The sequence below is a fragment of the Chenopodium album genome, chromosome 13 (genome assembly GCF_948465745.1).
Source record: "Chenopodium album chromosome 13, dcCheAlbu1.1, whole genome shotgun sequence".
Classification (NCBI taxonomy): Eukaryota; Viridiplantae; Streptophyta; class Magnoliopsida; order Caryophyllales; family Amaranthaceae; genus Chenopodium; species Chenopodium album.
In genome coordinates, this window is record NC_137846.1 from 44,237,113 (window position 1) to 44,253,402 (window position 16,290).

A 16,290-nucleotide genomic window follows, 5' to 3' on the forward strand; every position below is an offset into this window, starting at 1 on the left:
TTAACACAGCTTAGGGAGGATGACACATTACAACGGGGAATGCAAACAAAAATTGTAGCCAAATTTGGGGTCCACAGATCAACAGATAATCGATTATTCAGTGATGTAATGAAGCAAAAACAAAGGGGGGAGATGATTGATGTCAGGAATAAAAAACTAGGCAAAGTTGGTCCCAAATTCAAGCAATATTTACAATAATTTCTTCTGTCATGCCCACTTAGGTTGAGAACCACAGAAAGAAGTTATGCAGGATACTTAAAAGATTCTCATGTAACAATACATAGGCTAAGGGAAGGGGGCTGCTCAGAACTCATACAAGCTGTAACCATCCCAAGCTGACAGACAACCACAAGATAGAGAGACTAAGATGGGTGTTGGCACACCTCAACCTTGCCACACAAACACAAGACCCAATGTACAATGACATGGACCATGTCATTCACATTGATGAAAAGTGGTTCTACTTGAACCTAGAGACAAGAAAGTTCTATCTGCTACCCAATGAGGAAAATCCTTATAGATGTGAGCAGTCTAGAAGGTTTAAGGTTAAAGCCATGTTCATGGCCATGATAGGAAAGCCACATCACAACACAAATGGGGAAATGATCCATGATGGCAAGTATGGAATATTTGGGTTTGTTTATAAGCAAAGGGCCAAAAAATCAAGCAAAAACAGGCCAGCAGGAACATTGGAATTGAAAGCATTGCAATCAGTAACTAAAGATGTGATCAGAGACATGTTGATCAACAAGGTCATTCCAGCCATTATACACAATTGGCCAGCACACTTGTCTAAGGAAGTTTTCCTTCAATGGGATAATGCAAGACCCCATAAAATTCCTACTGATCCAGAATTTGTGGCAGCTTGTACACAAAATGGATTCAACATCCAAATGGTGTATCAACCCCCACAATCTCCAGACCTAAATGTGCTAGACTTAGGGTTTTCACAATTATGCAATCAATTCAATATCAGTCATTCCCCAAAAATGTTGAGGAGTTAGTTAAAGTTGTGGAAGAGGCATACAACATATTTGATCCATTATCAAACAAATTCACATGGATCACATTGCAGTCTTGTATGACTGAAATTCTAAAAAGGAAGGGAGGCAACAACTTTACTCCACCCCATATGAAAAAGAGAAGATTGGAACAGCTAGGGATTCTGCTGGAGAGGCTGACTGTTAGCCCCGGGTTGGTGGAAGAAGTTGTAAACCACCTTAATGACAGGTTCAGACCAGTTAACTAGGCACAAGCAGAAGAAGATGCTGAAATGGAAGTAGATGCTGATTGAGAAGAACAAAGCATAATTATTATGTGCAAGGTAGGGACTCAAATTTGTGTTCTGTGGTTTTTTTTGGGCTTTGTGGGTGTAAGATAGTTTTTGGGCAGTCCTTATGACCTACATATAAGGGTGGACTGCCACTCATAACCATTTTGTGATGTGTGGGACTCAAAAATTGTGGTTATGTTAACTTTTGTGGGACTGTATCTGTAGTATGTATGCATGTAATGGCATGCTTTTGTGGGACTCTATCTGTAGTATGTATGCATGTAATGGCATGCTTTTGTTAATCACCAAATGGAAGTATGATTATTGTAGTTGTATTTTTATTAAGTACTTTGAACAAAAAAAATATGCATAACTTCTTTTAGGTTCTCAAAAGTTAAAAGGAATTCCATCAGAAGGTTTTTTTTTTTCTCATCATAACAAAATACTCTTGGTTGTTACCTCAACACTACTTGATTCTAAAATGGATAAATCAAATAGAGGAGAAAATCAAACAAGATTTTGTTACTCAAAAGAGTCCCTTCATCATATGGAATTTAGGGTGTAAGATGATCTCTCTCCATAGGTCATTGAGATCTATTTGGGACTTAATTAAGGACTACAACCAACAACAGCAAAAGATCTCTCCACATTGGTCATTGAGATCAAGGGGGACTCCATTTAGGCATTCAAACAACAAAAAATAAAGTTGAAACACTTGTCATCATCCATCAATCAGCATCCCCATCAACCAACAACATACCCAACAGGATAACAATAAAAATCCAGCATAAGAACAACAATATCCAATAGAACAGTGTATCCAACAGAAAATCCAACAGAAGAAGAACAATATCCAACACCATACTAGCTTCAGAATATCCAACAATATATGCAACATATCCAACTACACCAACATATCCATATCCCACTAAATAAACACGTGAACTAAGCCAACATATCCTACTCAGCCAACATATGATACTAAACCAACATATGAACAAAGCCAAGATATCCAACTAAGGCAACATATGAACAAAGGCAAGAGCTGAATACAAACATGAGCAAGAACAAATCAAACTGATGAACAACAACATAGCCAACAGAGCAAGATCATAATAGGCAACAAATGGGACTCACACCATAGCCATAAACCAGAAAATTGTAGCCATATCCAACTACAGTAACATATCCATATCCAACTACACCAACAAATCCATATCCAACACAGAAACATATCCATATCCAATTACACCAACATATCCAAATTGGTCATTGAGATCAAGGGGGACTCAATTTAGGTATTCAAACAACCTAAAATTAGTTTATAGACCTATCATCATCCATTAACCAACATCCCCATCAACTAACAAAATGGCCAACAACAAAACAACAGGAAAGCCAACAACAATATCCAAAGCAGATCAATATCCAACAACAGAACAACAAAGCAGAACAATATCCAACAACAGAATAACAAAACAGAACAATATCCAACAACAAAACAGAACAATATCCATCAACAAAACAATATCCAACACCATTATATCTAACAAAACAATATCCAACACCATTACATCCAAACAATATCCAACACCATTATATCCAACATAACAATATCCAACAACAAAGCCAACAGAGCAAGAGCATAATAGGCAACCAAAGGGACTCGAAAAATTGGCATAAACCATGAAAATCGAGCCAATTTCAGGGGATAATGCAACAATAGGGACACATAAAAATCAGAAATGATAATAAAGTTAAGGGTAAGAGAATTTTACGCGTCTAAATCACCCAGAAGGGTGGAATTTTCGATCCACCAACTTGAGGAACTCGAGAAACGTTGGATCAATATGCTCCTCATCAACCTCAATCCCATATCTCACCCTTTTGTTCCCAACCTTTGCATCGTCAGAGGCGAAATACATCTTGGGTGGAGGATTAGACATGGTACAACCCCACCATTCCTCTTCCTCTTCAGCTCCGGCTTCCACCTTGTCCTTCCCTTTCCCCTCGTCGTTTTTTTCACCTTCAACCTCCTTCTTTTCCCCTTCCTCAATTTGGTCAGTTATCTTAACCCCCCTCCTACCAATCTTCCTCATAACTTCACATCTACCAATTTTTCGTGGTCTGTAAGTAGGGCGTTTCCGTAAGAGAGTGGTAGGGTCTACATCTGACACAGCGAGCAAGTTTACACCCCCCTTCGCTTCCTGAATTGAGTTCAACACCTTACCCAGAGCTACCAACCCTGCGTCAGACAGAACCAAAGCAGCTTCACCAGATTTGGAAAAACGGCGAGGCCAGTCAGGATCCATGTCAAGGGAAATGATCAGACAGTACACCAGCCTCCGCGTCGTCGGTGGTTGCATAGAAAACCTTCTCTAAGGGACTCAAATCAGCGATTTTTCAATTCTCCACGGTCAAAACTTGTAGATCTGGGAAAAATGAAGGAAATAATGGTAGATCTGAAGGAGAAAAGAAAGAAATTGAGAAGAGGAGGAGTTGATGAAGGAGATGGAGTGAAGATAGAGATAGAGAGGCATGAATTGTGGATGAACAAGGGTTAGGGTTCTTAAATTGGTTGAATGATGTTGAATGTGGATGTTAAATGAAGAATGGGTGGAAGAAATAAATGAAAGTAGTTGGGAATTGTTTTAATTTTGGCGGGAGAGATTAAGTGAAAAAAATTAGCTTAGGAATTTAATCAGAATAGATTAGGAATTGTAAATGTAGATTAAGAAAAAAAAGTAAGGGTATAAGCGTAATTTCACACACAAAAAATTACTAAATTTGAAGAGTTTCTACTTTGTTGCACATAATGTGTAGCTTCCTTTTTTAGAAATTGTTACACATTTTATGAAACGGAGGTAGTATATCAAGTTTTATTTATTTATTTATTATTTTTTTAAGCGAATTAGCTTTACAATATACAAACAATTACCATATTTGCTCATTTTGAGCAATCGAAAAAGTTCACCAGATTCAACCCAAGAATCAGCTACTGAGGGGAATGGCTGAGAAAGTAAAACCATGTATGTTGTAACAATGAAATGTTAAAGCCACACCACAAGGCACGATCACAATGCAAGGATTTCATAGACAGCATCCAACCAAACATATTGTGGCAAGGAGCAAAAGATCAAGCATCTGCAGTGTTATTCATATCCATAGATTTAGTCCAAGCCACACATTTATACAATAACAACAGTTGGAAAGTGATTTACATCAGTTTCAAACTCCCTGACACATTAGAAGAACAGTTTTAGTGAACAGCTTTCAAATATCTGGGTAAGTTATTCAGTCTACTTCTTTCCGCGCAGTTTCACCCCAAGAGCACGCTCCAGTTTTCCAATGATCTGCTGATTTGGAATGGCCTTTCCTGACTCATATTCCTGAATAATCTGTGGCTTCTCATTGATCACCTGCAACCAAATATCTCGTAAGTTTCGTGAGTACAACAATATGAAGAACTTACTGGAAGTGTGGAGCTGAGCCTGAAACCAAACTTCTTTACTGTAAGATCCTGTAATTCTAGCCTTCATTTGACCACCATCTTTCCAGCTTCGACGGTTTAGTAAGATAGCCCATATACATTGCACAAAGAAATAAAGAATTATGGGAGACAAACCTGAGCAAGTTGAGATTGGGTGAGCTTTTTATCAGTTCGAGCCTGCATGATGGCCTTCTTAAGTTCGGTTGGAACTCGATCATCTAATACAAAGTTCAGTCAAATGAAAAGTCAGATGAAAAGTACACAGACCACAAAATCTTTATTTGAACAAATAATTAATTAGAACTTTTTGTGCCAATGTGCAATATATTCAGTTTTTAAAGTATTTGTTCTTTTTGGAATTAATTTTTTTTAAAAGGTGGCATTAACCTTCCAACTCAGTATTGTTTTTATATCGTTTGCATATTTGATTTTTAAATGAAAAAGGTATACTATGCAAAGCATGAAAAGTTCTAAACACTTCATAACACATATCTTAAATCTGAATTACCATTTCAAGAAAAATTTAAGAATAATATAATTTACACATAAATTAATCAGGAAACAACATGTGCATTGCACATACCACAAAAATTAGTGGAAAACAAAAGGAAAATTCCTTCAACACATTGCACAGACCATAAAAATTAGTGGAAAACAAAAAGGAAATTCCTTTCACCAAATTTTAGAAACAAATTATAAACACAAGTCACTGAAATGCACTGCTATAAACAGATTGCATAACTAGGTTAGAGTAGACAGAAATACTATGCTTTTGGACAGGGCCTTTCCTGAAACTTAAAAATCTAATCACATTACAGATTGTCTTTCACTAACTATTAGTATTCTTTAAAGCTCACAGAAGTATTTCAAAACAATTGACCCATATTAGATTTCAATGAGCATATTCATACACTGGACGATAAACACATTGATCTCAGAAGAGAATTCACCAAATGATAAGTCGGACATGACAGAATGATCATCAAATTAGTCAAAGCAGAAGAAGATTTGTTCATCTACTAAAACACAGGTAGTCTAACAATGAATCAGTTGCAAAACCTTAAGAAACACCATAATTTGTTTGATAGATAACAGTCAACAATGTAAAATAGATACTCCTCTGCCCCTTAAAAAAACTCACTTTTAACTTTAGGTCATCTCAAAAACACAGGCAACAAACCAACGTTACCAACCCATCAGGCAACTCAATCTCTGAGATTTTGTTGGCCAGCAAATCGGAGACAAATTTTATTAAGCTAAACTTTGTTAGCTGTCCTAATTAACTCTTAAATCTTTGTACCTGTAATTATAACTCTAGTAAAGCATACATAGAAAAGAATAGTTAAGTTTTTTCTTGAACTCTACAACTTAATAGTGACACCAAACAAATGTGATGTGGCAAAGTATTCACGGATGATAGAGGTATAGTAAAAATAGGACTTAATTCATTGTTTAGAAAACATAACACCCACAAAATCAAATGTATTTGAGACCAATCAAAAGTATAAAAGAAGTCACTCACGAGCGAGATTCTCAGTTTCATCATCCAGCTTTCGAGTGTTCAGAGATGTGCCACTGGATGCAGCTTTGTTAGTCCCAGCGGCCGCTGCAATAGAAACCCCGGAAAAGTTAGGAAAATCAACAGATACATATGAAATGCAATCAATTTGCTTTCTGAAGTTCAGGTGCAAAAATTAACCCATACTATACCCAAGTCTGCTTCGTATTACAATACAATCCAACAACTCCTAAACGAAACTTCGAAAATAATCCAAACACGAATCAAACCCGATTAACCTCACATGACAGTACAACCAGCCAAACTGAAACCTCCCTTACTAATACCAAACTTCAACAAACCCTAACCATATACACCAATCAACAATCATCAAACATCCACAACAATCAACATATAACAGTGTGAGTACTAACCATAATTAGCACAATACATATCAAATTCCAAAAGTTCATCTTAATTCCTAAAAATTAAAACGAAAGGGAATGAAAAACTAGTCAATTAGCAGAATAAACATCCAACAAAGAAAAGTATCCCTAGCGTTAAATACACGCATCCGAACAAAACCCTAAAATCAAATTCACTAATTCTAAAAATCAAATTAACAAATCCCCCAAAAACCCTGATTACAAAAATCCATCAAAAAATAGGGAAATCACCAAAACAGCATAAAACTCAATTGATCTAATTCAACCCAAAAATTAGATAAAAGTAATCATACTTTAGAATCAAAAAAATGAAAAGGGTAGTAGAAAAAAGGAACCTTTGCGAACAGTTTCGATTTCGGCGCCGGAACGACGGGCGGCGTTGACGGCCTTCTCGTCCTTCTTGGCGGCGGCGTTGGGGGTCTTCTTGCGGATGACAACAGGCTCCCAATCCTGCGACATGGGTCCAACTCCTGCCATTGATTCTCGAGCTTTGAAAAGGGTGTTCTTCTGAAGATGATAGAGATAAAGATAGTTGAGAGTTGTTTTTATGATGTTTTTCAGTTCTAGGGCTACCACTTCATGTTCTTATATAGACAACAAGTTTCTCTTTTAATGGCCTTATCTCATTTCATTGACATCGATCCGAATCATGTTACTCCACCCCTCTTTAAATAAAAGTCTCATTTATTTATTATACTTTACGTACACGTTTGAGGTAAGTTGGTGAGGTTTCGTTTGATGATTGAATAAAAGGTGAACTTAAAGATGGGCACGGGCCGTGCCGGCATGCAGACGACACAGGCCCGACACGACTCCGGCACGGCGGCCCACTTATGGGTCGTGCTGTGAACACAAGCTGGAATTTTGGCACGAGCACGGCGGGCAGGACAGTCGTCGGCCTGTGGGTCGGCACGGCCCGCACCAAAAGAGTCGTTAAACTAGCCGTTTTTCCAACAGCTAAAAACGGCCATAAACGGCTAGTTTTTGGCTTAATTTTCCACCCAAAAATCCTATTAATATCCCATTTTTACCTCCCAAATTTTTCACAATTCATCAACTCATCTTTCCTCTCTTATTATCTAATTCTTTTATTCTCTAATTCCTACAATCCTACTCTCTTTTGTGCAAAGAAAAAAAAAAAAAAAATTTCCCACTCTCTTATAAATTCTACTAGTCTACTACAAAAAATAATAATAAAAATGAAATAAAATTAAAAATAAAAATAAAAATAAAAATAAAATCTTATATTTAAATTCGGGAAATTATAAATTTGGGAAAGCAATTGAAACGTCATTGTAAGATCTAACTCAACTTTATTTTAATTTGTTATTATTATTATTATTATTATTGTTATTGTTATTGTTATCATTATTATTATTGTTGTTGTTGTTCTTGTTGTTGTTATTGTTATTATTGTTTTCTTGGAACTAATTAATTATATAAAAACTAGTTTCTATTTTTATTGTGGATAATTTAGATTGTTAGTGAAATCTGTCTAAAGCGGGATTTGGGCTCTGGACAACGTCATTCCTAACCTCTCCTACATGGGATTTCATTGACCCAAGTAATTTACTATTGTTATTATTATTATAATTATTTTTATAAACTTAATTTATATAAAAACTACTTACTAATTCTTATTGTTATTATTATTGTTGTTAATTGTTATTATTATTGTTACTGTTAATTTGTAATTGTTATTTGTATTATTATTGTTGTTGTTGTTATTATTGTTATTGACTTATTGTTATTATAATTAAATATTAATCATGGCATCAAACCCGAATGCTTCCTCCTCCTCTAGGAAAGCCAAGTCAAAACATACGGAATCACCAAACCCAAACACTTCAATGCCTCCCCCCCCCCCCCAACATGCCTTTTCCCTCCCTTAACATGCCCTTTCCAAACACTTCCACCCCTTTCTTTCATCCCCAAACCACGAGAGGGCACGAACAAATGGATGATATGGATCCTTGGACTATGCCTAGTTCGGGATTTCAACAACCCCAATTCTCACTTCATTTATACGGATCACAACATGAATTTTCTATTCCTAGTAACCAAGGTAGTCAAACACAAGCCTCCGGGTCGAGTGAACAATCCACCCAAATGCCAAACACCTAAATTCCAAACCTATTAGAGTGGTGTACCGAAGAGGAATTTGTCCAAACCAACCGAAAGAGTGAAGTTTGGGCACATTATCAATTAAGTAAAGATGGACGGAAAGCCTGGTGTTGGAGTTGTAGGAAAATTTTCTCGGCCGAAACCAAGGGAGGGACGGGACACCTTAGTAGACATGCAAAAAAATGTAGTAAACCTTCTAGTGATCCAACCCAACCCAAAATTTCTCAATTCCATCCACAAGGCTTCACTTACAGTTATGAGAGAAATAGGGATGAACTTGGGAGAATGATAGTACATGCTGAACAACCTTTTCTTTTCGCTGAAAATGATGCCTTTAACAATTACATTAAACGAGCACTACAACCCAAACACAAAAAAATCTCCTGAAAAACCGTTCGATCTGCTGCCATGAAGAATTATCAAGAGTATAAATTGAAATTAGAAAATGAATTGGGTAATCTTCCTAGTAGAGTTTCTTTAACTGCCGATGCATGGGATAGTGGTTACGAACTTCACTATTTATGTGTTACTTGTCATTGGTTGGATAATGATTGGTTATTACAAAAACGCATCATTCATTTTAAAATTCTTGAGTACCCTTATACCGGTCTTAACATTTCTCATCATTTAATGCAAGCTATTGATGCATATAGTCTTAGGGATAAAATCACGTCTATGACTTTTGATAATGCAACTTCTATGATATTTAGTGCGAATTTGGTTAAACCCCAATTGACCGATTTAGTATTAGATGGAGATGCACTTCATATTAGATGCATTTGTCATGTTCTTAACTTGTGTGTGAAGGATGGAACACAAGCAATTGGTCCATTTTATCACAAAATTAGGAATGCTATTATGGCTATTAATAGCTCTAACTTGAGATATCAAGAATGGAAAGGTTTTGCAGGCAACAAAGGGTAAAGGCTATAAAAATAACACCGGATTGTCCAACTAGGTGGAACTCCACCTATGAAATGTTGAGTAGGGCAATCGAGTACAAGGTTCATTTAACACATTTTTATAATCAAAAATTTCCACAATTTGCTTTACTAGAAGATGATTGGGGTAATTGTGAAAAATATATGTAGTTTTTACAATTACTATATAGTATGACACATTGTTTTTCTTCTTTATATAATCCTTGTTCCCATTCTTTTATTAGCAATGCATGTTTACTTGCACAACTTTTTGCCGAACACCGATCACAACAAGATTATCATGGATATCTTCCATCTATGGAGGAAAAATGGCGTAAATATTACACTAATATTCCTATGATTTATATTTTTGCTTCTATTTTAGATCCAAGGCAAAAGTATGATGGCACTTTTTTGTTAATTGATATTTATTATAATAACATGGATTTTGAAGATGATGTTGAAACTTTTAAAAATAAGGTGACTAATGATTTTTTCTCTTTATATAGAGTTTATGAAAGTAAATATGGAACCGTGTCTCGATTTTCCCCTTCTCAAACATCCAAAAAACGTAAGTAAAAGGGCCAAAGGTTTATTTGCACAAGCTGCTAACATGATGTCTAAGTTTTCAGGTACGGAATCATCATCAACTAGGAGAACACAAAGCGATGTTTCGGAGTAGCAAATGTACTTAAGTTACGACTTCATGAAAGGCATGGACGATGAAGAGAAGTTCGGCCTCGACATCCTTGATTGATGGAAATCACAAACCACGAAACATCCAATTTTTTCGGCAATGGCTCGTGATATTTTTGCTATCCAAGTCTCCTCCGTTGCCTCCGAAAGAGGTTTTAGTGCGTCGGGACGGGTTTTAGACGATAGAAGAACAAGACTGAAACCCGAAACACTTGAAATGTGTGTTTGCTTCAAGGATTGGTTGGATGCCGAAACTCGTTCCCAAGATCGTACTTATGCACAAAACTACGACGATGAAGGAACGTCGGGTTCTTTTAGTTCTCATACTTCTCAATCAACTCAATTGGCCAATAAACTTGAACCACAAGAACACGAAGACGAAGACGAAGAATAATAATTACATATTTACATTACACACTATTGTACAATTTTTGTATTATCGAACCTCGTATATATTCCGTATAATAAATGACGTTATTCACCAATTATTGTACGTTTTTAATTATCATTAATTTTTTGTATAATCGATTTATCGTACCGACTACCGGCATATAATAAAATAAGTTATTCATCAATTTTTTGTGTTTTCGGCTTATCGCACTCGTAATTTTTTTTATTATATGCATTGTTGTTTTTTGCTAAATTAATAAAATTATTTATATAAACTTAATTAAAATAAAGTTGTTCAAAAAATATATATATTAACATTAACATAAACATAAATTAATAACATTATTTATATAAAATTAAGTTATACTAAATATATATATATATATCGTTTTTTTTATTTAAATTTTATACATATATATTTATAAATAAAAAATAAAAAAAAACACGGGTTGGCCCGCGGCCCGACACGGTCCGGCCCGGCAGGCACGTGGGCCGTGTCGTGCCGTGGGCTGGGGTGTGCCTAATTTTGGCACGGCCCGCGACGGCACGGCACGGCACGATGCCCATCTTTAGGTGAACTAAAAAAACATTTTTTTTTTTTTTTGACGGGGAATAAAAAAAATATTAAGCTAATATGATTTTGTTGATAAAAAGTGAATACATAAAGTGATGAAGGTGAAAAATGGCTTTTACTTAGGGATAATGTTTTTTTATGTAAAACATGATTTTATTTGGAAATGGAAGAATTAGGAAATACAAAATTAATTATGATGTTGTAGATATTGCACCATATAAAGTAGATATGAATTTTGGTTGATTAAATGTGAATAAATTAATGTATCAACTTAAGCATTGCAGCATGTAACTCATGTAAGATTGTGGACTAATAACATCATGATTGTCGCTGAGCCAAGTTAAAGACGAGGCTCCACATAACAAACAAAGCACGTAATCAGCAAACCTAAGTACATGCATACTAATAGAAAATGAACACACTAAAAAAAAATTATACATACTCTGTAGAATACACAAATAATATGAAGTATATGCATTAACCAACAATACTTGCTCACAAAATACTTAACTCGCTTAACTTACTATTTGACAGGTCTCCATTCCTTCTATGTTCATAAAGGGACGGACCTAATTTGGGTGTTAATCAAACTAGTAAATTAAATTAACATGTGCTACTTGAAAAGTGTTAAAACGCATTATAAATGAAAGTATGACATCTCGTACCCTAATAGATGGCATGAATAATAAGAAAAAACCGCATACCCCCCCCCCCCTTCTTCAATGTCATACTATACATTTTAAGAGGCAAAAGTTAAGGGAGAAATCTGTAATCTCCCATATTTTCAACCTAATTAAATTATATTTATTTATTATTTATACAAATATTTTTTTTATTTTAATTTTATAGTATGAATTATTTTGATGAAAGAGTAATAATATTTTCATTATTAGTAAGCTAAAACTACTAAGTTTTAATTTAGTTTATAAGCCTCTCTTAACTTAGTGGCCCAAAGTTTGATTACTCAAGCCCAAATTACACAAATCCTACTCCTAATAAAATTAGAGAACTAAAACCCAAATAAAACCCTCACATTATTCTTCCTCTCTCTCACGTTAAAAAATAAAAAATAAAAAAAAAGGAAAGAAAACTCTCACTCTCTCTTTTTGTTTCACGAACACAGCAGAAAAAAAATTCCAAGCTCCTCCGCCGCTGCCCAGCCGACCACCACCGTCGCGCCGCCCAGTCGACCTCCAGCCAGCCACCGAACTGCAGTAGTCGCCCCCTTTCTTCCTCCTTTCCTTTACTTTTTTTTTTTTTTGTATTTTATTGAATTGATATAAAGTTTCAATCTTGTTTAATTTTGATTCTAATTATTATTATTATGGGTTGATATTATACATGGGTTATAAAAGACTATAAATTTATGAAGTTTAATATGTTTTATTTACAATATAAAATTTCAGATTTGTTTATTTGAGAAAATAAGGGTTTAAGTATTGATATTTCATGTTTTTAGGGCTTGAAAACGTGTTAACCAAGTTATCTAATCATATTATGTTTAAATTACATTAAAGTATAATTATTTTGATTATGTATAAAATTTCAGATTATTAAAGTTTCAATTTTTATGAACAAGTTGCGTTAATTTCATATTTTTATGCTTCTAATCCTATAAAATAATTATTGTGGGTATTTCATGATTAAAAAGCTTTGAACTTTAAATTATAACCTCAAGAATAAATTTTCAGATTTTATACTTTTTATTTTGAAGCCTCTAATTGCATTGAAGTGGTATATTTTTGGGTCTTTAAGACACTAACCTACTATATAATGATTATTTTAAGTAATTATGTTTATGGGGTTATTTTATACACTTAAACCAAATTTTCAGATTTATTCACTTACTTTAAAGTTGCTGGAATTTTATGTTATAAGCTATATTTTTATAATTTTAGCACATAAACTTATAGTGGACTAATGAATTATTAACCTTGACTATTGGGAGTAATTTAAAAGCAATATTTTGAAGGTTTAAGAGGTTTTAAAGTAGTTTGGTATTGCTGTAAATTCATTTGCTTGGGTGTTGATTTAATTCTTGTTGTTTGGTTTAGGAGAGGACTTTGTAGAAGGCGACTTCTAGTTCCTAAAGTGGCCAACCGAATCGTTTACACAAGGTACGTACGAGTTACGAAACCTTGCTTTTAGATGCATGTTTAGGGACGGATCGAGGACTTAGTATCATGTATAGAGAAGATTGGGTTAAATTGTTTGGTTATACATTGTGATTTCCGTATGTTGTGCACTATTCTATATTGCAAGTATTGTTTATGCTCTAATTATGCAAGATGCGCTTAGAGGCAAAGGTATGTGATTTGGTGAAATGATTCATTTATTACTCGTTCATGATCATGGAGATAGAATGAGTAAGGAGGAAATTTAAGTCTTATATGACGAGGTTAAGATTGTGGGGTGCTTTATGCATTCAAGAAGTTTATACACCGAGGTAGTTAAAGGAATAAATAATAAATGTTTCTTGTCACTAATAAATCAAGAATTGAAATTGGAAGTTTGCTTTACTTGATTGAATTGATATTGGATTGATTGTATTGTTTTGCAAATGAGTCATCACCAAGTCTAAACTTGTAAATCAAGTAAAGTGCAAGATGGATGAGCAATAAAACTCTGGATTTGTGCACATCTGGAGTAATGACAATCAAGGGTTGGGGTACACGGGGTATTAGCCGTGCACTTTTCTTGAGGCCATCTGACCTACGAGTCTCTTATTTCAAATACTTTTCAAAAACTAGGAGTTAGATGAGATCTCATACTAGCTACCATCACGGAGTCACGCCCGTGGTCGTTGGATGTTTTATTGATGTTTCCAAAAGGAGGCATGGGGTTTTTCTTTTATTGATGTTCCAAATGGAGCATGGGTTGGAAAACCTTGTCTATTGCTTAATCCAATGAATAAAAATGATGAGTTAACTACTTTTAAATAGTGAAGTCTTTGTAAACTGATAGTTGAGTCATTTGTTGAGTCTATAATTTGATAATGTGTGATGATTGATTATTAGTAGCATGCTAGGGATGTCTTGTTATGTTTCGCAATTTGTATGTACTCAGCTTTGCTGATTGCGTGCTTTATGTGTCTTTCTTTGGTCATGGCCTTCGCCTTTCAATGACCCTGTGACGATCCAATTTTTACACTTGTAATATTGGGGAGCAGATTAACCACGGGTTCTTACACATGCAGCATTCATATCTAGGCGGTGGGATCTTGAGTGGAGTGTTGGTTGCTTTTCTCAATTTATTTGCTATTTACTTTTGAAGTTATTTAAACTCGATTTCCTTTTTATACTACTTCTACTGGTTGAGTTTAGAATAAGGGCCTTAATGGTTCCAAGTTGTAAGACTTAATTTGGTTTTGTTTGTTGGTTATGAAACTTATTTATAACTGATTCCACTGCTAATTTCTGATATAGCCTTAACGTTTGAACACGTGGCGGTAGCACGCCAGTAATTCTCTTGAATATTGTTCAGGGTACTCACAGGTTTAAGGAGAGAATTATTGGGGTGTTACGAAGTCAAAATTGCAAAAACCCCTCTCCTACCTCCTTACAGAGTTATGCTTAGTAGACCTTAAGAAAGAAGTAGAGGTGGAAAAAGGGAAAAGAAGAAGCATACATACAAAAGGTGTGGTGGATTAAGACATAATGCTAAGGAATGTTTTACACCAACTAATTAAACCACCACATATTTTTAATAACAAGAGAAGCAAACTTAGAGGGAGCTAGCAATTCACAACAACCTATGCCACATGCTACAACATAGGTTACACCATCCCATACCCAAGTTGCTATGCACCAACTATAGCATGTAAATCAAACTCTACAAATTAACCTACTTTAACTTTAAAGAAAAAGACAATATCCGTTAATGCTCTCTAAGGATCGCAACCTTCTTAACAAATTTGTTTATCTATTAATGCATCAAGATACTAAAAAAAGATGTAACTAAATTCCTTTTACTTGTTTTGTTGAACAATGTTTGTAACATAAACAAGTCAATGTTTCATTTTCCTTCTTTTGGAATTGACTTGTGAATGCCAATTTTGTTTTCCCTAAAGCCAAGAATTGTAATTTTGCACACAAATTATGAATATAATATTAAATTAAGAATTTAACAATATATCACAAATGAATTTGTTGCAAACTGTTCTTTATTCTATAAACCAACTACAATGTTATTATATTACATAAGCTTATTCACAATTAATTTTCCTAAAAATAAGAGATATACAATTACTCATCTACAATCAAATCAACCACAAACTTTCACCACTTTGGCACTGAGTTGCACAAAAGACGAGTACAATCACCAACTAGTCAATTTCAATATCATTATGTTGACCACCACAATTGAAATTTTTTTTCCTCGTCCTATTATACTCCTAATTCAACCTCTTCTTCTTATGTTTAATGCAAGCAACCCTAGACCTCAAAAGATTCATATTAGTAGCTTACCTATGTTTCTCATACACCAAAACATATGTCACACCCTTTTGCCATTTCAAAGTGTCTTGTTAATCCTTTCAAAAAAATCACAAATAAATCTTCTTTTGTATGGTTGCATCACAAGATTCCCACAATCGCACTTCGTCTTCTGAGGGGAATACATCCTGGACAAATAAGAATTCATAATGAAATCAAGGAAAAAATTGCTAAAAACTTCTTGCAAAATCGAACAATTAGGAAAAAGATAGAGTTATTAGGTTATGTAACCTAGTGCAACTTCAACTTAGGGGGTGTTTGGTATGGGCTTTTATAAGGCTGGAAACGGAATCGGGTTACCGTTTCCGTTAGAACATGTTTGGTTAATGAGTTAAGTAATAGAAACCGTTTCCTTCCTCTAACCCATTCCACCACTTTGTTTCCAG

General features: G+C 34.8%; 1 protein-coding gene across 1 annotated transcript; it reads right to left on the reverse strand.

Annotated features, from left to right (window-relative positions):
* Positions 1–4,403: 4,403 nt before the first annotated feature.
* On the reverse strand, positions 4,404–7,273 carry LOC145574793 (multiprotein-bridging factor 1a). The gene is made up of 4 exons (XM_081632653.1): positions 7,043–7,273; positions 6,286–6,369; positions 4,899–4,981; positions 4,404–4,692 (listed from the first exon to the last, which is right to left on the reverse strand). Exons 1-4 carry the CDS (start codon positions 7,182–7,184, stop codon positions 4,573–4,575), a joined length of 429 nt encoding a protein of 142 aa, XP_081488779.1. The 5' UTR covers positions 7,185–7,273; the 3' UTR covers positions 4,404–4,572.
* Positions 7,274–16,290: the final 9,017 nt, after the last annotated feature.

Excerpts from the sequence above, each read along its gene's own strand:
- LOC145574793 (XM_081632653.1), bottom strand. The coding sequence starts at position 7,184 with ATGGCAGGAGTTGGACCCATGTCGCAGGATTGGGAGCCTGTTGTCATC. Across the intron at positions 6,370-7,042 it reads AATCGAAACTGTTCGCAAAG|CGGCCGCTGGGACTAACAAA; the intron begins GTTCCTTTTTTC and ends TTTCTATTGCAG. Across the intron at positions 4,982-6,285 it reads TGAAACTGAGAATCTCGCTC|ATGATCGAGTTCCAACCGAA; the intron begins GTGAGTGACTTC and ends ACTTTGTATTAG.